General features: G+C 50.8%; 8 protein-coding genes and 2 non-coding genes across 10 annotated transcripts; 2 read left to right on the top strand and 8 right to left on the bottom strand.

Moving 5' to 3' along the window:
- Window positions 1-2,077: 2,077 nt before the first annotated feature.
- Window positions 2,078-4,201, bottom strand: YALI1_B25603g (uncharacterized protein; the record flags this gene model as incomplete). The annotated part of the gene is made up of 1 exon (XM_501101.3): window positions 2,078-4,201. The coding sequence occupies one exon, from the start codon at window positions 4,199-4,201 to the stop codon at window positions 2,078-2,080; it is 2,124 nt and encodes a 707-aa protein (XP_501101.3).
- A 1,024-nt stretch (window positions 4,202-5,225) lies between these two features.
- YALI1_B25593g (uncharacterized protein) lies at window positions 5,226-6,104 on the top strand (the record flags this gene model as incomplete). The annotated part of the gene is made up of 1 exon (XM_501100.3): window positions 5,226-6,104. The coding sequence occupies one exon, from the start codon at window positions 5,226-5,228 to the stop codon at window positions 6,102-6,104; it is 879 nt and encodes a 292-aa protein (XP_501100.3).
- Window positions 6,105-6,410: 306 nt separating this feature from the next.
- On the bottom strand, window positions 6,411-6,496 carry YALI1_B25580r. The gene has a single exon. It is a non-coding gene; the product is annotated as a tRNA-Pro (tRNA).
- Window positions 6,497-7,406: 910 nt separating this feature from the next.
- YALI1_B25553g (uncharacterized protein) lies at window positions 7,407-9,167 on the bottom strand (the record flags this gene model as incomplete). Its single annotated transcript, XM_501099.3, has 1 exon — window positions 7,407-9,167. One exon carries the CDS (start codon window positions 9,165-9,167, stop codon window positions 7,407-7,409), a length of 1,761 nt encoding a protein of 586 aa, XP_501099.1.
- Window positions 9,168-12,306: 3,139 nt separating this feature from the next.
- On the bottom strand, window positions 12,307-13,896 carry YALI1_B25506g (uncharacterized protein; the record flags this gene model as incomplete). The annotated part of the gene is made up of 1 exon (XM_501098.3): window positions 12,307-13,896. The coding sequence occupies one exon, from the start codon at window positions 13,894-13,896 to the stop codon at window positions 12,307-12,309; it is 1,590 nt and encodes a 529-aa protein (XP_501098.1).
- A 793-nt stretch (window positions 13,897-14,689) lies between these two features.
- Window positions 14,690-14,999, bottom strand: YALI1_B25495g (uncharacterized protein; the record flags this gene model as incomplete). Its single annotated transcript, XM_068282129.1, has 2 exons — window positions 14,690-14,797; window positions 14,850-14,999. 2 exons carry the CDS (start codon window positions 14,997-14,999, stop codon window positions 14,690-14,692), a joined length of 258 nt encoding a protein of 85 aa, XP_068138230.1.
- A 97-nt stretch (window positions 15,000-15,096) lies between these two features.
- On the bottom strand, window positions 15,097-16,125 carry YALI1_B25484g (uncharacterized protein; the record flags this gene model as incomplete). Its single annotated transcript, XM_501097.3, has 1 exon — window positions 15,097-16,125. The coding sequence occupies one exon, from the start codon at window positions 16,123-16,125 to the stop codon at window positions 15,097-15,099; it is 1,029 nt and encodes a 342-aa protein (XP_501097.3).
- A 488-nt stretch (window positions 16,126-16,613) lies between these two features.
- On the top strand, window positions 16,614-16,709 carry YALI1_B25479r. Its single transcript has one exon. It is a non-coding gene; the product is annotated as a tRNA-Ile (tRNA).
- Window positions 16,710-16,950: 241 nt separating this feature from the next.
- Window positions 16,951-21,822, bottom strand: YALI1_B25427g (uncharacterized protein; the record flags this gene model as incomplete). Its single annotated transcript, XM_501096.3, has 1 exon — window positions 16,951-21,822. The coding sequence occupies one exon, from the start codon at window positions 21,820-21,822 to the stop codon at window positions 16,951-16,953; it is 4,872 nt and encodes a 1,623-aa protein (XP_501096.3).
- A 2,227-nt stretch (window positions 21,823-24,049) lies between these two features.
- On the bottom strand, window positions 24,050-25,021 carry YALI1_B25395g (uncharacterized protein; the record flags this gene model as incomplete). Its single annotated transcript, XM_501095.3, has 1 exon — window positions 24,050-25,021. The coding sequence occupies one exon, from the start codon at window positions 25,019-25,021 to the stop codon at window positions 24,050-24,052; it is 972 nt and encodes a 323-aa protein (XP_501095.1).
- Window positions 25,022-25,182: the final 161 nt, after the last annotated feature.

Here is a 25,182-nt window from a genome sequence, read left to right as displayed (position 1 = left end):
CAGGAATAGGCGTAGGAAAGACGACCTGGGTGATTGCGGTCAAGCTGGTTCTTGTTTTTTCCTTTTGGCTCGGCAAACAAGCCGAAGGACGTTGAAAGCAGGGTCTTTCTAGTGCAGAGTGACAGCGAATCGCGACGTAACAGTGGCAGTAATATTTGCCATCGGAGCCTTTTCCTATATATCAGGTTTTGTAAATTTCATGTTTTTGCTCTCACAAGGTGGCTGTACAGCGTTCTGTACCCAGGGAGCGTGGGGGTTTTCATGTTCTGATCTCGCTTTCATTTCTCCTGTCAATGCCAATCACCGGGTAATTTCCGACGATAAGCAAAGCAATTTGTTTTGCTACAGAAAGTTCTCGGACCAGATTTGGGCTGTTCCCTTCGAGGTTTTGACCCCCAAGAAAACTCCACCGCGCTCACTTTCAAGCTTGGCTCCACATAATCTAAAGCCCCTGGTGGCCGCTCCTGTGACAGCTCGGAGAAGACAGTTATGTTTAGGGTCCACCCAAGAGACCAAGGACATCGGTCGGGGATTCCAGTGGTTACGGTTTTAAGAGCGGTGGATCGCCACTGCAACGATCTTCGCTAGGGACAGTCCCGGTGGTTTTGTGCTTTGCTTGGCGGGTTGGGCAGAAAAAGCACGTCTGATGATAGCCGTTGTTGGCGTGCCGTGCCTGGTCTGTGCGAGTCTTGTAGGGCCTGCCACGCACAGAGCTAAGCCTTGTGCACGGCACTAGAGGGAGAAAAAGAAACATTGCTTGCATAGATGCTGACAATAATCTATATCTACCAGCTGAGCTGGGTTTCGTGATCGGTGGGTCTTTTGGCTCCAGAGCCACTCCACTCTTTCTTTCTCTCTCCTCACTAATTAATTAGCCCACTCACTCGGTGAAACACCTCTGACAAAGACTGAGCCCAACGTTGCCAACCTACTTGTATATACAAAAGACGGTGGGCAACTCTGGGACAATCTAGCTTCGCCGCTTAACTTTGGCTCCCAACTTTTCTTCGTATTCGCTCGCACAGCACACCCATCTCTGTCACTTCCGCTGCATGGAATCTGCTCAAGCTTGTAAAGGAGATCGGCACGGTGTGTCAACTACCGAAGATCATCCAATCTTGTGAAACGCAAAACAGAACCCAGGGCCAAACAACGGGCCGAAGGGCAGCAGGCCTCCAGCTATGGCAACGAGTACGCGTGAGGATAATAGACGTCCTTTTATTATTCATAGACACATGTCTCGGGCGTCTTTGGCGCACTTCCTTCATCACGGCTCCCAATGACCGCAAAAATACTTCTACATTGTACGAAGGTAGGTCAGAGGTTCAGCCGAGGTTACCTATACACCTCATCGGATATAGACATGCACCATACAGATCATACCAGACCATCGCAGTCATTATAAAGCCGAGTGAGAGATATATAGTGTGGAATATGACCACGCACACATGCTGAGTTTCACACTAAAACTCGGATGAGCCCGATTCCAATGCAAATATGTGGGAACTTGGAAGCCTGTAACCAAGGAGGGCCAGACAGGCAAAGGAATGTTTCGAACAAGTTCCTGACAGGGGGAGGGGCTCAGACAAACAAATGCAAGGGGCAATAGTAATCCAATGTCGAGCTTGTGTGTGGTGTGGGAAAAAAAAACAAATACTGTGCTCTCGAATTCAATCACAACAATGACAATGTGTGCAAAAGAATCACAAGCACATAAGAGAAAGAGAAGAAGCAACAAGAGAAAAAGTATTTCACCCGAAAGAACACAAGGAGAGCATTCCATACAGAGAGAGAAAAAAACAAACCACATTCTACACAGCAGGGAAAAAACCAATTGCACTAACATTCCGTGCCGAAAAACAAACCACACACCCCAACCTACGACAACCTACGACAGCCACAAGCTTGTACACACAGGTACACAGAAGCAAACAGGTACAATCCAGAATTTGACTATAAACAATGCAGACTCGGACATTAGTCTGAGTGTTGACTCATGGAACTGACTCATGGATTAGCGAGTCAACCCTCCGTTAGGTTCATCGTAAACTCGCTCATCAGCCAATTTACACCTTCTTTAGACACGGCGCTCAAGGAAAGACTTGATGTTGCCCTCCTCGGAGGCCTCATACTCAACCAGCTCGACCTTGCCTTCCCTCAGCACAGTGTTGGGCTGCACAAAGATTCGTCGGGGCTGCTTCGAGTCCATAACTATCTCCCGGTATGCAGCCATCTCCTCGGAGACGTTGGTGGTGGCGTTGTACAGAGCAGAGCCCTTCTCAAAGTCGGCGGAGCACTTGTAGATATGCAGCTTGTTGAGGTACTCGCCCACGGCCTTCTGGGCAGCGGGGATCTTAGATCGATCAAGCACAATGGTCAGATCCGAGAAGTCGGGCTTGGTGGACTTGAGCTCCACGGCGCCGCAATCAACGAAGCTTCGCATAATGGAGTATCGTGCCTGCATATGAGGCTGGCCCCACTTTCGGGTAGCAGGGTCCCAGAACTCAAGGGCCAGCAGACCGGCACGAGCCATGAGCAGGTAGCCAATGTAGATGACATCATCGGCCTCCTGTCCGGTATGACCAAAGATCTCCAGCAGCTTCTTGTTGGTGAGCAGGTACATGGCCACACACTCGGCTCGGCACTCCTCGTAGGAGCCGGCCATGGCACCAAACACGCTGCCCCAGGTCTCGCCGGCCTTGTAGTAGGTGGTGATTTTCTCACCGGTGTTGGGGTCGATGGGAGGGTTGGCGTTGTCGTAGTTGAAAGTGCCGTCTCGCTCCTGAGAAAGCAGCTTACCGGTACCATGGCCCAGAAGCTCGTGGATACCGACCTGGACCTCAAAGGCGGGACCCTTGAGCTGCTCAAACAGAGGCAGGTCCTCATCCTTAAGGAAGGTGATCTTCTCGTTGCTGGACTTGGACGACAGAATGTTGCCCAGAGACACGTTCTTAAAACCAACAGTCAGACGGATATCATCGTAGTTAGGAATGTTGATTCCGGCGGGAATACCTGAACCGGCGAAAGTGAGAACCTCCAGAGACAGGAAATCCGGAGGAGTGAAAACGTCCTTCTCGAACTCGGCGTCCCAGGGCAGCTGGGAAACGTACTCCTTGGCCCCCTCAACGAGAGCGCCAAACTTCTTGGTTCGCTCCTTGTTGACGACAGCCACAAGACCCTCCCATTCGCCTCGCACACCAGCGGGGTCTCGGTAGGTCTCGATGAAACCAATGTTGGTCTCAACAGCCGGACCCAGGTCCTTGACCCAGAACTTCTGGGACTCTCGGTGAGCAGCCATGGAGCCAGTCTTGAAGGAGTCAACGTAGGCGGCGATCATCTGCTCCTGAACGTGATTGGCAGCGTTCTTTCCAGCAGCAGCCATCTCCTCGGAGATCTGGGCAAACTCGTTCTTGGAGTCTCCGTAGGCCAGCTTGAGGGTTCCAACATCGGGAATCTCGTAGGAGGGATCGAACTGGGTATCCTGGGCGATGCCGGTATCAGCCGAGGCGATTCGCAGCTCAAATTGCTTGGGGCCAGTCTTCCACACCCGGGTGTTTTCGGGGTAGATGGTCTTAGAGGCGCAGAAGTCGTTGATCTTTGTGATTTCGTCTTCAGTGATGTCGCCGCCGTAGTACGCGGTCACGTGGCCCTTGTCCAGGAAGCCCAGCAGGGTCTTGTCGGTGGAGTAGATGGCGTCGGCCACCTTGTCGAAGTTGGCGGTCTGGTCGGCGGTGGCAGCAATGGTGGCGAACTTGGCACGTTCCAGTCGAGGAACAAACTTGGCATCTCCAAAGGACTTGAAGTTTCCGAGGTTGGACAGGAACTGGGACGAGTACTCCAGGAAGGATCGAACGTCTTCCTTGGACACTGACTCCGACTCGAGCTTGGAGTAGTCCTGATTGACAGCCTCAGCGATGGCCAGAATCAGGTTGTAGATGTCCTCGGACTCGGGCGAAACCTGTCTGAGTACAACTCTGGTTCCGAGATGTGAGGCTCGAGAGAAGTGGTGGGCGTACTTCTTCTCAGTGTCGGACAGAGCATCAAAGTGATCCTTGATAGCGAGCTGGATGTGGGGTGCTTTGGTGTCGTTGAGAGACATATTTGTAGAGGATGAGGTAGAGAGAAGACGGTTGAAAGTGGTCAGGTGCTTTTGTACTTGTCCTAGACGATGGGGCACGGCACTACTCAAGCGGCGAAGCATAGTGCGAGAGGAAGTTTAAGTTGCAGTGGGGTTGTGGTGGCTGTAAGGACTACAATACTTGTGCTGTACATGAGCATTGTGAGGTCTGGGAGGTGGAAGAGATAAGTAAAGGAAAGGTGGGTTTAGGGCAATTAATTGGGTATATATAGACAACGATGGACGTACCACAAGGCCAGTGTGATGAGTGGGATACTCTCTCTATCCATCCCGTTCTCCCATTTCTATCACTCGAGACACAACCTTATATCCCAATCCATTAATGTGGACGTATCACGACTCTATGAATCGCGAAGTACCGTACAAGTAGACGGCACAGGCCTGACATGCATGAAGAGATGCCGTGCGTGAATCATCGTGTAGAGTAATGCTTGGGGTTAGCGGACCAACCAGATTTCCTGAATGAATGGGCACGTGTATCTGTAGCTTCGTGGGGTTATTCTGTCCGTCACACTTTCAATCTGTTTCACCTTGTACTGGGACCTGTCCAAATTTGTTGTAAAAGTATTATCGGTACATTACGTGACGTGACGTGTCGTCCTGTTGAGGCCAAAGCATTTTGAGGCAAACAAACACAACACCACCACTGTAAATACCTCGAAGAGGCTTACAATAAGGCTTGAAGAACATTTAATATCCGCGGGCTTAACAGGGAAAAGAAATCAATCTTGCAAGCAACAACGGCTTCCTTTTTTTAAACCGTTTTGCTATGATTGGCTTCTTCGCCCACTCGCCTCTCAAATTAGCTCTGTCTCACTCGACGTCTGTCGGAATCCGAAGGCTCACCACGATTAAGTTATCATTAGTGAAAAAAATTTGATTACTAAGTCATAATCTGACAAGAGTGAACAACAGTCAAGGGGTGATGGAAATCAGCTCCATGACGCAAACTTTAGAGGAGCCGCTGTCTTTTATTCTTTTCTACCACCCCCTCACCTATTCTCCTACCGTTCCTCCTCACCTCTATCACATCCTTCATGCAGAATTTTAATCAGGCTTAATTTTTTTTTGGACCCCAAATCACACAATGTTGAAACGAGATCAGAGCGAAATGGACATTGAGGCGGAGACTGCTAACATGGGAAAGGAGGAGAAGGAATCCTTTGTGCACAAGCGACAAAAGTACCGACAAGAGCAGGAGGAGAAGCGACTGGCAGCCAAGAAGGGAGTATCCTTCGAGCAGCCCGAGGACGGCGAGATCAAGCTCCCCAAGAAGCGATACTACAGACAGCGAGCTCATTCGAATCCCTTCTCTGACCATCAGCTGGAGTATCCCGAGTCGCCCGCCGACATGGACTGGGACGTACTTTACCCCAACCGAAAGGAAGGCCAGAAGGTCGAGGTGGCAGACATTGGATGTGGATTCGGAGGCTTGCTGGTTGCTCTCTCCCCCCAGCTGCCCAACCAGCTGATCCTGGGAATGGAGATCCGAGTGCAGGTTACTAACTACGTGGAGGACCGAATTGTGGCTCTTCGACACCAGAACAAGGAGACCGACGGCTATCAGAACATCAGTGTTCTGCGAGGCAACGCTATGAAGTTCCTGCCCAACTTCTTCGAAAAAGGCCAGCTGTCCAAGATCTTCTTCTGCTTCCCCGATCCTCACTTCAAGCAGCGAAAACACAAGGCTCGAATCGTCACCACCACCCTGTGCTCCGAGTACGCCTATGTTGTGCGACCTGGAGGAATCGTCTACACCATCACCGACGTTAAGGATCTGCACGAGTGGATGGTCAAGCATTTGGCCGCTCACCCTCTATTTGAGCGACTGACCAAGGAGGAGGAGGACGCTGATCCTTGTGTGGCCACCATGCTGGTCGAGACCGAGGAGGGCAAGAAGGTGGCCCGAAACGAGGGAGATAAGTTTGTTGCATGCTTCCGACGAAAGGAGAACCCTGAGTGGTAAGGAAGCGGAAGTGACCTGCGGCAACTACTGGCCAAAAATGGACAAGGATGTATGTACTTTTACAGAACAACATCCTATGTAGATCATGATGTGGAGACCCATAGGCGAGGAGGAAAAGGATATGTAAGATAGATTGATTATTGTGTTTAATGAAGGGTGTATACAGTATAGACACTCTTTACTGTACATAGACCGTGCCAGATGTAGTCATACACAAGTATTCGTAGTTCCTCAAAGTAATGCGGCTTAGTAAGGTCAAAAACATACTGCTGTCAACAAAAGCATTATCTGGGACAAAAAGAAACTGGGCCCAACCGGGAATTGAACCCGGGACCTCTCGCAAATTGCCTAGGACACCCTAAGCGAGAATTATACCACTAAACCATCGGGCCAGCTTTTCTGCCTTTGTTAGGGAGAGATCTCCTTAGTCAGGGTCGTCGGATTACATAATAATGACTCATTAGAATAAAAATAAATAATGAATGATTTATTGAACGCCAATAACCCGGCTTGTTAGGTATATAGTTGTAATGAATCATTAGAATAAAATAGAAAACAGTCAACGTCACGTGATCTAAAATGACTCCCGCAAGTGAACACAAAAGTGTGCAAGTTGGCAAAAACAAATGATCTGCAAGGTCCCATATGCGATGGGGTTCTGTGCAAGGAAACACATGCTGGATAACACAATTGGAGTGTGTATCCAATTTCTTTTTTTTTCTACAAATATTTCCTTTTAATAGCGCGACCCATACTACAGTATTGCTCTGAGCTGTATGTACGGACGAGGTGAAAGGAACGAAAACAAGAAACGACTGGTAATCAAACGTTGTATGATTGTCGTCAGACTTCTGAGACTCTGAGATTGGCTCAAGAAAGGGCAAGGAGCAGCGTGTTTATGTAGGCTACCACCATGTGGGCTACTGTATGTACGACCGTAAGGATCGACTGTGTTTGCCATCTGCCTTCTCAAAAGCAACCAGGGATGCACATATTGGTCCATCACAAAAGCAATTTCGATTTTTCCCCAAAAAGCAACCACTGGAGACAAAAGTAATTACAACGGAAGTCGATCCGAGCAGGGGCTGTTTCAGTGGCTGTTGCGGTTTTCAGCGGTCTTAGAGTCTAGCACGTGTGTACAGTAGCTCTTCTGATGCTCTATCAGGGGGTACACTTCCAATATCATTCATTGTTCTGAGTCCCATTTATAAGACCTTCTGTTCACTGTACAGAAAAAATGTAGAGAAGGATTATTACTATTAATTACATCATCATTCAAATACACACACTCCAAGACCCCATTTAACACCAGAACTTGTAGACCCGGTAGAAGAAGTTTCTGGATGCAATGTACTCCCGCTCAGCGGTAGTCTCGGCTCGAACCCGATCCAGATCCGTGTCTCTTCGACCAGTGTCAATGTCCAGATCCGAGACCTTGAGGAAGGGAGGTCGCTTCCACACCTTCCAGAAGATCCAGAAAACAATGACGATGGGAGCAGCCAGGTAGGCGGCAAAGAAGGCCTCAGCGTTGGGCTCGCCTCCAATAGGATACAGGGCGATCCAGAACTGGGCTACGAGTACCAAGCAGTTGAGGGTAAGGCCGAAGACGGAACCCCAGACACCAAAGCCGGCCACAAAAGTCAGCTCGGAAGTATCTCGGCCTCGGAACTTGAGAGCCTGTCGGAACCGAATGTGGGCAAGGTTAATGGAGCCCCAGACAAGAATCGAAGACAGGCCAGACAGAGCCAGCAGCCACATAAAGACCTTGTTTCGAATATCGGCAGAAGCAGCCGCAATGAAGGCGAACAGACCAAAGGCCAGCACGGCAAAAATGCCGTAAATGGGACGGCCGTTCTTGTCAATGTAACCCCAGAAGGCAGGGGCTTCTCCTCGCAGAGCCATGGCGGCAATTGTTCTAGAGAAGCCGTACACCGAGGCATTTCCGACAGAAAGCACGGCAATCATAATGACCACATTCATGACGGAGGGCAGGCCCTTGACTCCGGCATTCAGAATGGCAATGACAAAAGGAGAAGCCTTGATGTCGACGTTGGAGGTTCCGTTGAGGAGCCGGGGGTCGTCGAATCGCACCAGAAGACCGACCAGAGTCAGAGAAATGAGGTAGAAGAGACAGATTCGCCAGAAGACCTGCTTGGTGGCGGTGGGGAGCATTTTTCGGGGGTCTTCAGTCTCAGCAGCAGCCAGACCAACCAGTTCAGTACCGGCAAAGGCGAAGGCGGCAGTGACAAAGACAGAACACACACCCTTGAAGCCATGGGCGAAGGCTCCGGGATTCTGCCACATGCTACCTCCAATGTATTTGTCGTAATCGTACCCCTTGGGTCCACCTCCACACACAAAGACGATACCCATGATGATGAAGCCAATGACGGCGGCCACCTTGATGATGGAGAAAACAAACTCGGCTTCTCCATATCCCTTGACTCCAAAGAGGTTGATTCCTGCAATGAGGGCCCAGAAGAGACTGATCCACGCGGCAGGGTTGATATTGGTGCCGTTCTGCTCGTTCCAATACTCCACGGTAATGGAGGCAGCTACAAGTTCCAGAGGCAGAATGGCAAACCACAGCAGGGTGTAGTTCCAGCCCATGGCGAATCCCCAAGCAGGATCAATAAATCGTGTGAAATAAGTGGAGAAGGCACCAGAGACGGGGAAGGCAACAGCCAGCTCTCCCAGGGCATGGACGGTGCACAACAACATGCATCCAATGATACCGTAGGCGATGAGGAGAGCTGCGGGGCCGCCAGTGGCAAGTGAAGCTCCCGATCCGACGAACAGACCGGTTCCAATCGAACCTCCAATGGCAATCATCTGCAGATGACGGCCCTTGAGACCTCTATTAAGAGGAGCATTGGCGGTTTTGAGAGCGGCAATCTCCATAGGAGTCAAGCCCTCAGTGTCAATGTGGGACACATCAGCTGGGCCAAAGCCGTCCTTGAACCGCTGCCACGCGTTCATCTTCTTTGTGTTGACCACGACCTCTCCATGGGTGTCGGGATCGGAGTCGACCGTGGTCGTTGTAAATGTTTTTTCGGTTTCCATTTGGAAGTTGTTGAAACGGATGGTCCGGTTTCTCCACCGGGGAGTCGGTATTTATATATATGACACTTCTCAATGCCGATACTAGACTTGTGCCTGCTTCGGGGCTTGTTTCTTGGCTGACACGACAACCCAAAGCCCAGATAAGCCTCGGGTCCAGCTCCTTTAGACACACTCTCTCACTAGCAAGGTTTCATGTCCGACCTTGTCTTTCTGGAAGAGGGGTTGGACATGTGGGGATGCGAATAGGAGATATTAGAACAAGAAAAAAAGATGAAATGCGCAACACAGACAAGCAACAGACAAGGAGGGGAGACTGACACCGTTCAATAGCCGCCATCTGTCGACTCGTACTGGTACATCGTATGGGGTGTCGTCTCACTACAAGTAGCTGGTTGTAGAGTTGTCATAAGATAAGATCAGGGTTGAGATAGCGCGGCTGAAAAGAGGCTTCTTCTGAGGGTTCATTAGATGCGCACTTTTTTCATGCTCCATGTAATTACCAGTACAGTATTGCACGACTTTTATTACCGACGTACAAAACATAAAAAGCGCACTTCTGTCTCAATTATCCGGGCCCCCCTCCTGGGCTCGCTTATCATGCTGCCTGTACTTCTCTCCCTTGCTGTACGTGGCCATGACTTGACAAGGAGCTGTGCATGGCTTGGCGGGAAATTAACGGGCCCACATCTCAACTGCGCTCGTGTGGGTCGTGTCGGGGACCCAATTTATATGGGCGCTCGGACCGGGGTAGATTCGGAGCCAAGAACGTCCAACAGAGATTTTCTTCTTTTCTCGACACTAATGTCAGGTGCTTACGATAATGTGTGTGTGTTGTTGGTGTGTTTCTCCGGTGTGCCTTGTTCCCCCTAAAATAACCTCCAGCGGGGATTGACTCAAAGTTTCAGCCAACAGAACAGTACATACAGTAGTTGAATTGCAAACTTTTTGTTTTGGATGAATTCGGCCACTCTGGCAGGTGACTTTTAGAGAAAGCCATGGCGAGTAGCCGGAGCTACTTAAACATATAATATGACCTTGTACACTGGTTTTGTTTGTAGCGGCTAACACATGTCCTGGTGATCGCCTCTCTGCCTCTCCGAAATGCTCCCTTACGATAGCTCCAAAAGATAGACGTTTGTGGCTTCCAAATTCTGGGGTAAAACTCAAAGAGTAGAGCCGTGCGGTATTGACTTCCACCTTGCAGCAACCTTAGGTACAGTACTGGTAGCAGGGTTGTGGTAGGAAGCATAGTGGAGACATGGAGACAGACAGCTGTATGTATCATCTCGCACGTATGCTGGTACGATATTGTTGTTGATGGGGATGAATGGAAAATATGTGGCCACAGGTGGGGAAGGGGTGTTTAGTATGAGACGCGAGATTGAAACTGAGACAGTTCGGGGTTTGACAAGTGGAGACTTTGACTATCGTCCATCCAAGGCGTTAAGGTGTGCTCTTGAGTTGGGAACAGTCACGAGATTGTCTTGGATTGATATAATATCAGAACATTTGAGATGTACGTAGTTGTACTCAGTCTATGTCTACCACGCCAGATTATGTACCTGTTCTGTCCAATAGCAGGCGTTTCGGCGTTCCACACAATCTGGTTGGTTTAATGTTCATATCATCATACAACGCCCCACCGTGGTTCCACTTTCCCTTTTGCAGGAAGAAAGAAAAGAACAAACCAGAGTTGTCGTATTTCTCTCCTTTGTGCTGCTCTACATAGCAAGACAAGACGCAGAGAACAAGGGGTAGTCGCGGTTAGATATACCGAGGAGGCCGAGGCAGATTAGATACAATCATGACGTAACTGTACGGGCACAGGCTGGTCAGACGAGTGAATAAGGATTTCGAAGCAATCAAGTCTTGCTGTACCAATAGTCAACGTCATACTTACCAACTCTGATCAACCCCCGTATCCAACGCGTGTCACAACAGTGTCACCCAACGCGATCGCTTAGCCCAGCCAGGTCAGCTACTATTTTTCCTCTCAACAACAATTTCTTTTCCCCACCTCCTCATAGCTTCCCTCCATCCGCTATCAGCTACTGTTCTGGTCTACAGGCAGATCATGTCTTATCTCCCCTCATCCCTGGCGCGTGTAAAAGTGTATCAGCAATGTTACACAGCTTTGAATTAAGGCCCATTTTAGCCTTGATTTTAGCAGTTGCTTAAATTATAACAATAGTTAGCCGTTGACAGTCCTTCTCTTCTATTGTTTTGCCTGACTCAGTGACGCACTTGAAGCTGTCACTGAGTCCGCGTCGAGATCGTCGGGGTACAAAAACCTCGAAGCCCAAACCTAAGTACTAGTAGCTCCTTGGCACCCGGATTCCATTAACTGGTTCACCACGAGACTATTGGTAGGATAAGGTAGGCTGCCAGTATACTATGTAACGCGCTAACGGAGATGGTGGCTCTTCAGCACATGACTATTGGATAGATGAGGCTGTATACAAGCAATAATTACGATTGTACAAAAGTTGACTTTCGAAGTCCCTGTTGAAATAGCTACTTACGGTGGAGACGGGACAACTGCCAAGGTATACTCGTATGTCGTACTGTACGTACTCTTATCTATGGGGTGTTGTTGATATGATAAGACCTACTGTAATTATCTCACAGAACAACAGAATTACAAAACGACGTTTACCACATGCTCAAAATCTGACAGTTGGTTTAATCATTAATACTATTATTAGTGTGCTCTGAATCTCGCAAGAGTGAGCTTTCTCAATTACGGCTTAGTCATCTTCCTCGCTATAACATGAAGCATACTGATACCCTTGTTTCGTACTTTATACTTGCGCTCGTTTGTCGATGCTACTATATGTGGAGCGTAAGGAGCCATAGTCTAAGAACGGTGTCGGGGATAATATTAACCCCGAGAACGTCGTATTTGGGGAACGGCAAGATGCTAGATTACTACAAGTAGCAGATTTTTCTCCATAGCTCATAATTCGAGATGTATGATTAGAACAAGAGGGTCGACTCTCGGATAAGGTCTGGTATGATACAGTACGTGCCTAGCTACTTTTGGTGGCCGTCAAATAGTACATACATATGCGTCGTATGAGAATCGAGCCTTGCTCAGATTTTATGTAAATAATCAAATAATAATGCAAACATATACTAATTAACGAGTGAGATTGGTGTCGATTCGTTCGATGGCAACTTCCTCGACCTTCTCCTTGTCTTCGAACTTCTCGTCTCCAGCGGCTGTCTGGGCGTCGGTAACCTCGTACTGAGGAGCACACAGGTCGGAGCCTCGCTTCTCGGGTCCCAGGAACATGACGATCATGGTGAAGGCAAACACGCAGCCCATGAAAATGGCCATGACTTTGCCGTAATCATACTCCTCAGGGAGGTGGTTTCCGTGCTCATCGAGAATAGGGAACCGCTCTCCGATTTTGGCCTCAATAGTGGAAGATGCAGCAGACGCCAGGTTACCGAGCTGGTAGGCGACACCGACAAGCGAGGTTCGCAGGGCAGGAGGAGTCAGCTCTGACAGGTGGATGGGAACGATACCCCAGCAGCCAACAAAGAACTGCAAGAAGAAGACAGAGGCGTTGATACCGGCTCCTCCGCCAGAGAAGGCCCAGGGGTAGATGAGAGCTCCTCCAATGACGCAGGAGATGATCACAGAAAGTCGCCGACCAAAGACGTTGGAAAGATGGCCGATAGTCACCTGGCCCGAAAGAGCACCGAGAGTGGCAACAGCGTTGGTGACAGTAGACCGGTCAATGGAGAACTTGAGCTGGTTTTTTAGCAAGGTGGGATATAGATCTTGAGAGCCATGGGCCATAAAGTTGAAACCGGCCATCATGACAACCAGGTAGGTGAACATAAGCCAGTGGACCTTGAGTGTGTGTCCGACACCCTTGATGAAAATGACAATGGAGGCCCAGGTTCCCACCTTCTGGGCGGGCTGCATGTGAAGGCCGGTCTCAGGATCGATTTCCACGGTGCTGTTGTCTTCCTTGTTGATTCGGGAGGCAATATAGGTATCGGTTTCGGGCAGGAATGCTCGGAAGACCATGATGAGAATAGGAGGGCCAGCTCCGAACCAGAAGAGGGCTCTCCAGCCATGTTTGGAGTTGGGAACGATTGCTCGGGTGAAAATCACACAGAGCAGGTTGCCGATATCGTAGCCTGCCTGGAGGAATCCTGAGATCAGACCTCTAGCCTCGGGGGGACAGTCTTCCAGGGCAGTGGCGGCAGCGTTGCCAAACATGCCGCCCATGGCGATTCCAAACAGTGCACGCAAAGCCAGAAACTGGGTGTAGGTTTGCACAAAGCCGGTTCCTAGCTCCAGAATGGAGAAAATGGCAATGTTGACGATGAAGGGCCACTTACGTCCGAATCGATCGGAGGCCAGACCGAAGATGATGGCTCCGATCGAACGCAGCATGAGCACAATAGAAAGACCCCAGGTGATGTCCGCCACAGACATGTCGAGATCCTTGGCGATCTCGGTCGCAGTCTGAGACACAGAGAAGTAATCGAAGGCGTCCCAGATCCAGCCCAGGATGGCCACGGAGAAAAAGAGCCACTGTTTCTTGCCGAGCTGACGCAGCACGTAGATGGGATTCAGGCAACGTTTTTCTTGAGCAGACAACTTGGGAGGTTTGAGGGTAGAGACACGGGAGCCCAGGTAGGTCTTGGTGGCGGCCCAAGATACCTCGGGGGCTGTTTCCGTCACTTCTTGTGAAACTGTGATGGGCATGAGAGTGGTGTTTGGCGGTTGTTTTGGAGACTGTTGTTAAGGCGCATCTATATGGGGTATAGTACATGATATATATACTGCACTGTGATCTTGTATGTGATCTCCTCCAGAGACTATCTTGCCAGCTTCAAGACTGATTAGGTTTATTCAGATGCTTGTCGGTGTGGGGAAAATGCATGAACCGTATTTCAAGTTGTTTCTTGTTCCTGTTTGGTGGTATGAGAGCCGACAGGTTGCAGAGTTGGTTCGGGTGACGGGACGGGGTGACGGGACGGGGGATTGTGGCATGTGTACAAAAACCCACTTGATGACGGTAAGTGCGTTATTAGTATGGGAAAGACGTCAGAACGCGACTACAAGTACCGTAAGTTTGAAAGCCACTGATAACAGGCTTATCGCCTAGCACTATTTCCCCTTATCTAACACACCACAGCTGCTCCAGCCTCGCACCCTATCTCTACCCTATTTATTAGCTTAACTTATTTGGTGTTGCTTATTCTTCACTGTTCAATCAGTAGTGTTGGGGGAGCCTGCATAGCTCTCCAGGATTGGTACTTTTTGCCGCCTCCAGGGCTGCACACCGTGTGATGGGATCATTGTCCATCTCAAATAGAATTCCCGAGAATTCTCCGCTTGAGTCATTTACTGATGGCAGCAGGCAGGCCGAGATGAGACACTTTTATTAAGATAGATATTGATAAGGGCCCGATGAATCTCCGAGCCTATTACACCTCGTTAACATGATGATACTGTCTAGAAGTTGAGCATATATAGGTACCTACGCCCACTCGAATCACATCCAACCTGTATTTAAATACCCGTGTACTAGTGCATAAATAACGCCCCAGCACGCAATTGAGCGTGTAGAAACCCTACCGCATGTACTCGTCTGAGGATTCTCCTACAAGCAGTAAGACACCAAACTCAGACACCGCGTCAGATCCCCATCAGACCAGTTCAGAAGCAGTATGGGGTGGCCAAGAAAAGGCAAGAGGGTTGCTCAACAACCCCGCATTCACAAGTGGACCCAGTTGAACCAACTGCCCTGGACCCACAAACCCCAACTTCACCCACAAACCATGATACTTGTACCATGCCGCCATATTCTGCGCAAATAAAGTCACTTTTGGTTCACCATGTCCCCTCTGGCGTATTTTCTTGCCTATCCTGTCACAATTCCACTCGTGATGCACTGTGTCTCTAGAGAACAACCGTTTCCATGGCTTCATAGTCCATGGGATCAAGGCACGTGTGCACCACGGTCGATCTCTTGAGCCTGGTATGTCTATACACTCCAATGTATCCCTGAAAGTGGTGGACGGGAGGAAGCGGAAGATTCACGCGCTTCAAAACAAGCTGAATCGAGCCGGGTGTATCAGGGCTCATGTAGTCCTCTTCGTCGGAGTTCTCTTCCTCCATGGCTCGTCCTCCGACCGAAGGAGCATAACTCTCTCTGTCCCATTCGTCGAGCATGCGAGTCTCTTCTTGCTCACCCGAATCAGAAGGGTCATGGGGAGACAGAACAGGTGAAAACCCCTCAAACTTGGGCTCATCGTCTTCACCCTCAATATCAAACTCGTCCATTCCATAGTCCTCCTCGACCGGCTCGTCCACCTCAAACACAACCTCTTCTCCCTCCCCCATAATCTCCTCGAAACTATGCATATTTTGTCTCAGAGTCCGGTAAGTTTCTTCCATGTTGACGTCGCCGTCCATCTCGACGTCCTCCTCCTCCTCCTCAGAAAGCTCATCATCAGATGACTCTGGCAACAGATCAAGAGAGGTACCCGTGTTGACAACAGCGTACCAGTGGAACTTGTCCCGGCCAGCAAACGTTTTGACCGGACCAAACATGCTCTGGATCTTGAGGCCACTCATGCGCCCCTGCTTGTCACACTGCTCCGTGGCATAAGCATAAAAGCTCCAGACGAGAAGTGCTCCATATCCAACTGTTGGCCAGTCCATGTAGAACATGCCCAGCACAAACAGACCCTGGACCAACAGCAGCCACGACCAGTACGTTGCGGGAACCCCTCTGTAATGCGCATTGAAACCGTAGCTTTTAGCTGTCACTCCGGAGAAAATAGTCGTATTGCTGATGCTGTAGTTTGTAGCCTCCCTTGCAGCCAGAATTTCACTTCGCTCGAGACTTTGTCGACTTCTGTCGCGCAGAAACAACAGGTATATCGTTGCAGAATATAGAGCTGCTGCTGAGATCGTGTAGCTCATTTTGTATCGATTATGAGTGTGTGGTTTTGTCGTGTAGAGCTCTACAGGGCAAATATTTTTTTAGCACTTGCACTATGCAAATGCAGAACCCTAACATAACGATAAGTGATAACATGGCGCATGTATCGCTGGAGGTGTGTTGACAAGTGACAGTACAACAAGAGATGAAGGGGAACGTCAGTATTCCTCTTAATAACGAGATCAATTTATACCCACTACCCAAAATTCCTCACATTTCGGCTTTCAAAGCTCTATTAATCCGGAGTTCAATGTCACAAGACACTGCCGCATGACCATACGTTATGAGTAGTGGAAACTCGAGCTTGACTTAAAATTTAGTATCATCACAGTATTATAAAACTGCCACCTTGACATCAGTGTCGTTTTGAAGCGATTTCGTTTTTTGTTTTGTTTTTATTCTGATGATTCAGGTTTGAAATTGACTGAATTTGGATAGTAGGGGCCACAGTTTATTTTGTATAAAAATAGGTCCCTTGGCCCAGTTGGTTAAGGCGTCGTGCTAATAAAGAAATTAGCCCCTTTTGCAAACGCGAAGATCAGCAGTTCGATCCTGCTAGGGACCATTTATTTTTGTCTCTTTTATTGTGAGAGGCATCATCTTCTTTTTGAATCACGAACTCTCACAAATTGTACTGTACATACTACAGTACATACTGTATAACAGGCTTGTCGTCCCATGGCTTGACGTACGGACCAGTCTGTTGAACTACTGTATGTACATATTACGGCCCATCCTATCATAAATCAATCAATTAAAACACATATAAAATCCTCCTCATTTCATCTCACATCGCTCATCACGATCTACTCGGCAACAGCAACAGCCACGGCCTGAGAGTCGTCATGGGAAATGGACACCTTGACGGTGGAGATACCCTTAGAAGCAGCAGCGTCCTTGGCAGCTCCGTGAAGAACCACGACGGGAGCTCCGTTGCCATCTCGAGTGATCTCAATGGACTTGAGCTCAGCTCCTCCGCCCTGGGACTTGACGCCCAGAGACTTGAAAACAGCCTCCTTGGCAGACCAAGTGCCAGCGAAAGAAGACTGGGGGGAGGGGGCCTTGAAGCAGTAGGCCTGCTCGTTGGCGGTGAAGTTTCGGTCAAGGAAGGTGTCGTTATCAATGTTGATGGCGGAGATGGCCTCAACGTCGACACCAACGTTCTTACCAGAACCGGACACCTGGGAGGTGAGGTTGGCAAGCACCTTGGCGGTGTCCTTGTGGGAGTTCTTGACAAAGGCGGAGGCAGCGAGGTCCTTGGCGTTGAAGGAGTACTGCTCGGTGTCCTCGTTCTGGTGGACTCGCACAAGAGGATCCAGGTAGACCTCCTGCTCCAGCTCAGCAGAGTAGGGAGCCTTGTCCTTGGCCTGGAACATGGACTCCTCGGCAATGGCGTTGTGGTAGTATCGGTAAGCCTTCTTGTATCGCTGGGCGACTCGGGTGGTGTACTCGGAGTACTCGGAGGGTGTCAGGGCAGCGTACAGGTAGTCGGGGTGGATGACAATGGCCTGGGCACCCTTCTGACCGAAACCAAAGGAGGTCACGGAAGCAGCCTTGAGGCCATCGGTCTGCAGAGATCGCGAGGGGAACACCACGTGCTGGCACTGCTCAAAGTAGGCATCCACGTTATCGGCGTTTCGGTTACCAGGGATGATACCAGAGTTGAGGCATTGGATGGCTCCGTTGAGCATCCAGGCACCAGCAGCTCCCTTGGGGTGACCAGTAAGGTACTTCTGGAAGATACCGTAGACAGGGTTACCCCGGGTTCTGCCGAGATGCTCCAGCATGGCGTTGACGGTGGTGGTCTCGTTCTTCTCGTTGGCCTTGGTGGATGTACCATGGAAAGAAGCGACGGAGATGTCATCAATGGTGAGACCGTAGGTTGCCAGCGCTCCTCGGATGGGGGAGATTCGGGCGTCCTGCTTGAAAAAGGCGTTACCCCAAGAGTTCTTAGCCTCTCGGATCATTCGATCGGACTGAGACTGGATGTGGGCAGATCGCTCCTGGATGAAGGACTCCTTGTCGGCGTCAGACACGTCGTCAAGCTCAATGTCAATAGCCTCCATTTCGCCCTCAGCCCATCGCTTAATGTCTCGGAGTCGAGAATCGAGCTGTCGCTTTCGGTACTTGATGTTGAGGAGAGGGTTGGCGTGTTTGAGAGTCTGGTGCTCTCGAGCAGTGGTCAGGATACCCTTACCGGGAGCAGGCACAGATCGGCCAATCTTGTCGGTGGCAGTGTTGACGTAACCAACGATACAGTAGATGGGCACACCCATGGCGATGGCGAGGTCGGCGGCCATCAGCACCTGGGTTCCAGCACCCTGAGCCTCCATGAAACCGGCTCGTGTGGAAGTGATGGGTCGAGACATCTCGGCCGGAGTTCGGCCGTGAGTGATCTCGGTCTCAGCGTTGGATGTTGCGTTCATGTTTGCAAACTCCTGAGAAGACTCCTCCTGGAAATCATCGTAACCACCGACCAGACAGATTCTGGCCTTGCCGGACAGAATGGTTTCGCAACCAATGTCCACAGACTCGACAGCAGTGGCACAAGCTCCAACGGGGGTCTTGATGGGACCGGAAGAGGAGAGCAGCAACATGTTGACCCAGGCAGACATGGTGTTGATGAAGGACTCCTGGAGAATATCGTTCTGAACAGGCTTGTCCATGAACCGGTCCTTGAACATGCCTCGCAGGGCGGTGATACCACCCATACCGGAACCGGAACAGTTACCGACCTCGGACACGTGGACGTACTTGTAGAACTCGTAGGGGTCGGTAATACCGGAGGCCAACAGAGCCTCAACAGTGGAGACAAGAGCGTACAGAGTGATGGGGTCAACCTGGTCACAAATGTCCTCGGGAATACCGTATCGTCGGGCATCCCATCCAGTGGGAATCTGGCCGGCCACAAGTCGGTCAAACTTGAGGGCCTTGGGAATGAGGAGCTTGGCGCCCTTGAGAAGTCGCACAGTCCACTGGTCGGACTCGGGGACGGCGAAGATCTCAACGTTCGCGCCCTGCTCGAGAGCAAATTGCTCAGCAGACTCCTTGGAGGCCTCAAAGGGCTCGAGATCGTGCTCCACAATAACCTCCTGGAGGAAGGTCTTCTTCTTGGGGTTGTAGCCGTGGAACAGCTCAGGCTCAATGAGTCGGATACCGGCGTGCTCAAGCAGGTAGTCCTCGTACTTGGTCTTGATATCTCGGTCATCGACGGGCTGCTTGGTCTTGGTATCGATCCAGCCAGAGTACTGAGGCATGCCGGGCAGGGGACCATTGTGGTGCTTGATCAGACCCATGATCCAGGCCATCTCAATGGCACCCTCAAGGGAGAAGACACCGTTGGCCTCCATGTCCCATCGGGTTCGGGCGTTACCCCAAGGACCGACCTCGGCGAAACCAGTGACAACAATGACGGAAGAGAGATCCAGAAGACCCTCCAGAGCATCACCAGCAGGAGACAGCTCCTTGACCTCGGCGTAGGATTTGAGGGTGGGGAAGTCAAACTTGAGGTTGGCTCGGGGCTTGACCTCGACCTTCTGGTAAGGAAGATCGGCGTGGGGGCCGTTGACCACCTTCTGTTCAATGGCAGTCTCCTGAGCCACAGCCCGTCGGATCTCGGAGGTCTCCACAATGTCTCGTCGGATCTTTCCAACAACTCCCTTGAGGTCGGGAATGTACTGGAAGCCACCGTTGAGATCGGCCCACACGGGGGAGTTCTGGGCCAGTCGCACAATGTCCTTGGTCATGAGACCCATGATGGAAAAGGCCATCTCAGTCTGGGAGAAGGTTCGGACGCCGAGCTGCTCCAGACCCTCGGCGGTGATGTTGTTGGCGCTCATCAGACCGGTACCTCGGGTCCAGCCAATCACCACACCAACAATGGTGAGATAAGAGCCCCAGGACTCGGTGTGCCACCGGTTGAACAGAGTCTCGAGAGAGATCTTGGACTCGGAGTACAGACCATCGGAGCCGAAGTTGCCATGGTTGGGCGACAGGGGCAGCATGACCTGGGCGGGTCGAGTCTCGTAGGAATGGGCCACTTTCTGCTTCTTGACGTTACCAAGCAGACGCAGGAGGTTGGTGAGCATGATTCGATGGGCAAGCTCGGACTTTGAGTCAATGTGCTCCAGCTCAATACCGTTCTCGGGCAGAGCAGCAAAGGGAACAACAAAGTCCAGATCCCAGCCAAGACCGCCGTTCTTGGGGTCGTTGTAGATGAACGACACCAGCTCGTCCACGTCCTTCTTGGAGCCTTGGTTGAAGGGGACAACAATCAGAGTGGAACCCTTAGCACCGAACTTGGTGTAGAGGGACTGGTAGTACTCGGTCACCTTTCGGGAGTATCGAGAGGTTGTGACAATGACTTTGCAGCCTCCGGAAATGAGACCCTGGAGGATTGAGGCACCAATGGAGCCAGCACCAGCACCGGTGATCAGAGCAGTCTTGCCCTGGAAAGTGAGACCATCACGGGCAGCAACCTCAAGACCATCGAGGTAGGTGGCGGTGGTCTCGCTGTCGTAATTCCAGGCACCAAGTTCGGTCTTCTTCTTGATGTGGAGAAAAGGGAGAGTGCCGGGAGTGATGGAGGCAGAAACAGCCTTGTTCTCAACGACAGGCTTGGACGCGTCCTCGGCCTGGGAGATCTTAGCGACCAGGTCGGAGTACAGAGCCTCGATGTCGAGGGTAGAGCCGGTCTGGGTCTTGGCAAGAGCAGAGATCTGAGAGTACAGCTTCTTGAGCTCGCCCTGGACACCTTCTCCAACAAAAGAGGGGTCCTTGGTCAGCTCACCACCACAGGCCATCTCGTGGACATACTGCTCGAGCTTTCGGACATTGGGTCGGGGCACCTCGTTGTAAACAATGTTACCCTTGACATCAATGGTGGTCTGGGGTCCAGTGGGGTAAGAGACATCCTTGTAGACGGGGGCCTCGGTGAGAGTCTCCTTACAGTTCTCGAGGAGCTGCAGACCGAGCTGCTTGGCAAGCTCGTAGGTGGCTCCCTTGTGAACGGGGACGTGGTCCATGTGGTACTGCATGTAGTCGATCAGGTTGTGGTTGGTTCGGTTCATCAGGTGGATACACTTAGCCATAATCTCTCGGTCAACGGTGGAGAGACGACCGAAAACAATGTCAAAGTACATGGAGAGCGAGTCCTGTCGAGCCCAGTTCCAGTACGAGTCGTAGACACGGGCCTTCAGGGCAGAGAAGGCGGGCTTGATGCCCTCAGCGTAGACCTCGCCGTGCTCGGAGTTCCAAAGATCCAGTTCAGCTTGCAGAATATCCATGGCCTCCTTCTGGGCAGCAGCCACCTTGGAGCCCTGTCGCAGATCCTGCTTCAGGTAGTTGGCAAACAACTCGAGTTGCTGCTGGACCAGGTATCGCTGGTCCTTGGTGAGAGCGTCAAAGGCAGCGGAGTCAATGACGGCGCCACCGCCATTGCCACCCTCGGCACCACCAGCGGGGGCAGACAGGTTAAGACCGGCAGAAGCAGCATACTTCTGGGTCTGCTCGTCGAGGTAGGCCTTGGCCTCGGCTTCAGAGCCAAGTCGGTTCTTGGGTTCGTTCATCAGAGCAACAAGCAGAACGGAGTCCTGTCGGCCAGCAGCCAGGCCCCATCTGCTGTCGAGGTAGGATCGAGCAGAGGTGAGAGAGAACCCTCCGGGCATCTTGGAGGACATGAGTCGGGCAATGAGAGAAGAAGACTGCTTACCGAGCTTGCCGTCAAAGGAGGCCTGGAAGGACTCAGCCAGCTCGCCAAGGGGAGTATCCTCGGGCTTCTCAGGGGTGGCACCAAATTCCTTTCCGAGATCACCGAGAATCTCGTTCTGGATGGTAGACTTACCACCAACAAGGTCTTTGATGGCCTTGGACAGGGGCACCTGCTCGGGGGTCTTCTTGAGCTTATGGGCGACCAGGGCGTGGAGAATCTCCTGGGCCTTGACGGGGGCGTCCTCAACCTTGGCAACGGGGCCAGAGGGGGCGGCAGCGGCAGCCAGGAGCGGGCAGCGGCGGCAGGAGCGCCGGCAGCGGCAGGAGCAGCGGGGGCATCACCACCAGCAGCGGGGGCAGGGGCTTCATCGGCCTCATCGGCAAGGTAGTAGATGTCCTTCTGGTCCTTGGAGTAACACAGGATCTCTCGCTGCAGAGACAGAGCAGCGTCGTATGACTCGTACTTGGACTTAAGGGTTCGCTGGGCCATGCCGGCGAGAGTTGGGGATGGGCCGACTTCGACGACTCGCTCGACATTGAACTGCTTGAACAGCACGTCCTGGGTCTCGATCCATCGCACGGGCGAGGCAAATTGGTAGGCCAGCAGCTCCGTCAGGAGCACGTGGGCGAGTTCTTGTTCGACTTCGGGGTGCACTGGGTTAGAATGGCAATGGATAAGATAACATTGTCGTTGCTGTGTGTGGAAATATGTCGATCTGTCGGCTTCAAAGAGACCAATCATCCCATGCATCACGAGAATGACTCTCGCCGTCACAAAACCTGAGCCACAAATCAGCGGTTGGTGCACAATAAAAAGACCATTGGGCACTGTCAGAGAATAGTGTCGCCGACAGCCAATACTAGCGTCGCAGAAGAAATCATCTACTGCAATTCCACAACATCATTTGTCTGCTGTTGAGGGGGGTTCGACTGCTGATCTGTGGTTGTCTGGAGATCGTGTTGGTCCTTATTCTTTTTCGTCCGTGTCGTGAGTTATCGATTGCAACCTCTTCAAACCCCTCCTCATATCCCATATTTCAAGACTCACTCGTAATGAACTGTTTGTGTGTGTAGTTCACAGATTTCTCGTGACGTTTCAATTGAGGCACGACAGTCGTTTTATTTAGAATCGCGACCCCCGTATCATGCATGCAGTGGCATACGTTGAGGGAGGATCAACTTTGTTGAGTGCTGGGAAGTGTATGTTGCAGGGTGTTGTGGGGGGATTTTGAGTGGGGAAAAAATGGCCATGATTAATTTAAGGGTCGTTTTCTCAAGCAAACCATTCTCTACTTCATTCCACGCGCCCATTTACCATATATCCTCTCCCTACTTGAACGCCCTCCCCCAACTGATAAACCAACTTTTTTTTCCTGCGTCGTTTGTTTCCAAACCTTATGCTGCTCCCAACGTTGGGAGACGGTTGAGATTGAGAAAAGGACAGCCGGAACCCAACAGGGCTGCTACAGTAAAACAATACTGTAGTCTTGTATCGGGTGATAGTTGGGCTTGTGTTGATGAGTGGGTGACATGTATGTGTAGTCAGCTGCTGAAACTACACCTGAAAACACGCGATCTAAGGTGCACTCTCTCACTGCGGCATTTCGGATAAATAAGTGATCGTCAACCGAGGCTTGTAAATATCTGCCAAGCAGAAAGGAGACAACAGTGCAACTGGTGGACAGGTTTTCGGGACGCGTTTTGAACGAGCACTACTACTTGTATATGCAATATAGTGAATTGGGAAGCTGGTCTAGCGCAATATGAGTGCTATTCATGCCCCATTGCGGCCATATTTTGGTGTATTTTCTGGTATCATTTGGATCAACAATATTCCCAACTAAAGTTGTAAGTAAATCCAGACTTTCACCCACATGCTACCAGTCGATTCAGATGTGATTTGAATGGAACATGGTTCAAAATGAAGATACTACAAGTAGATGATGCAATTATTCGGTACATGGTTTTCTGATCACATTTGATTACTCTGCAAGACAGTACAAGTACACTATAGGGAGACTGTCTATTTGGTTGAGGGCAGTGGAACCTCACCAATTGCTCACAGTTGAAGAGGTCCATCAAGGGCACATTACACTGAAGCCATGTTCGCCACAGCCTATTAGTCCTTGCTACAGTCCTTTAGTTTCTGTTAGAATGCTGTTACTTATAAAAAAATCTCATATTTGGACCACCCCATCAATGCTGAACGACCGGAGTGGTTAGATAGGTGGCATACTTATCGAGATCCACGTTTCCTCCACTGATGATGACTCCCACTCGCTTCTTGTGGGTGCCTCCACAGCACGAGAACGCCGCTGCCAAAGCCATGCATCCAGTTGGCTCCACCACCAGCTTCATCTTTCGGGCGTACCATTGCGTCATAGCAATCATCTCTCCCTCGTTGACCGTCTTGATATCCGTGACAAGTCTCTGAATGATGGGGAAGGTGAGTTCTCCCAGATGCTGGGTCTGAGCACCGTCGGCAATCGTCACCGGGGTGTCAATATGCACGATTTGGCCTCTTTGAAGTGACAGCTTACCGTCGTTTCCTGTCTCGGGCTCCACACCCCACACCTTACACTTTGGAGCGAGTTTTTCTGCTGCCAGAAGGGAGCCTGCCAGCAGTCCTCCTCCACCCAGCGGCACAAAGATATCGTCCAGAGGTCCTGTTTCCTCTAGCAGCTCCTTGACCACTGTACCTTGTCCTGCGATGATGTCGGGATGATCATATGGAGGAATGAGCGTCATTTCGGGATGTTCCGTGAGAATTGCATTGGCTACCTCGTCACGGTCCTGTTTGTATCTGTCGTAGGGCACAATTGTAGCCCCCAGGTCCTTGGTACCTTGCAACTTGCTTTTAGGGGCATCCGTGGGCATGATGATGGTGGCCTTGATTCCGAGCATGGCAGCAGCATGGGCAATGGCCTGAGCATGGTTACCAGATGAGTACGTTAGTACTCCACCGGCCTTTTGCTTGGACGAGAACTGCGACAAGGCATTGTAGGCTCCACGGAACTTGAAGGCTCCGGTTCGCTGGATATTCTCGCACTTGAGAAAGTATTGAGTGTCGTCGAGCTGGATCGACAGCACGGGTGTCTTGACGGCGACCTTGTCGAGTCGCTTGTGTGCGTGCTTGACATCCTTGTAGGTGATTCCTTCGCCAGTCATTGTGTTTTGAGCGACTTGGCTGCTGCGATAGAAATTCTGCTGCTAGCTACAAGTAGCATATATCTTAAGCGAGCCATGCGGCTGTGTGGGGAGTTGCAGTCATAGGGTGTGTCCAGTAATTTAATTATTAATTGGCTTGAAAGTAGCAACGAAGACCCGTG

This window comes from Yarrowia lipolytica, chromosome 1B, assembly GCF_001761485.1.
Source record: "Yarrowia lipolytica chromosome 1B, complete sequence".
Taxonomy (NCBI): domain Eukaryota; kingdom Fungi; phylum Ascomycota; class Dipodascomycetes; order Dipodascales; genus Yarrowia; species Yarrowia lipolytica.
The sequence above is the reverse complement of the archived record's forward strand: the minus strand, read 5'-3'. Positions and strand labels throughout refer to the sequence as shown.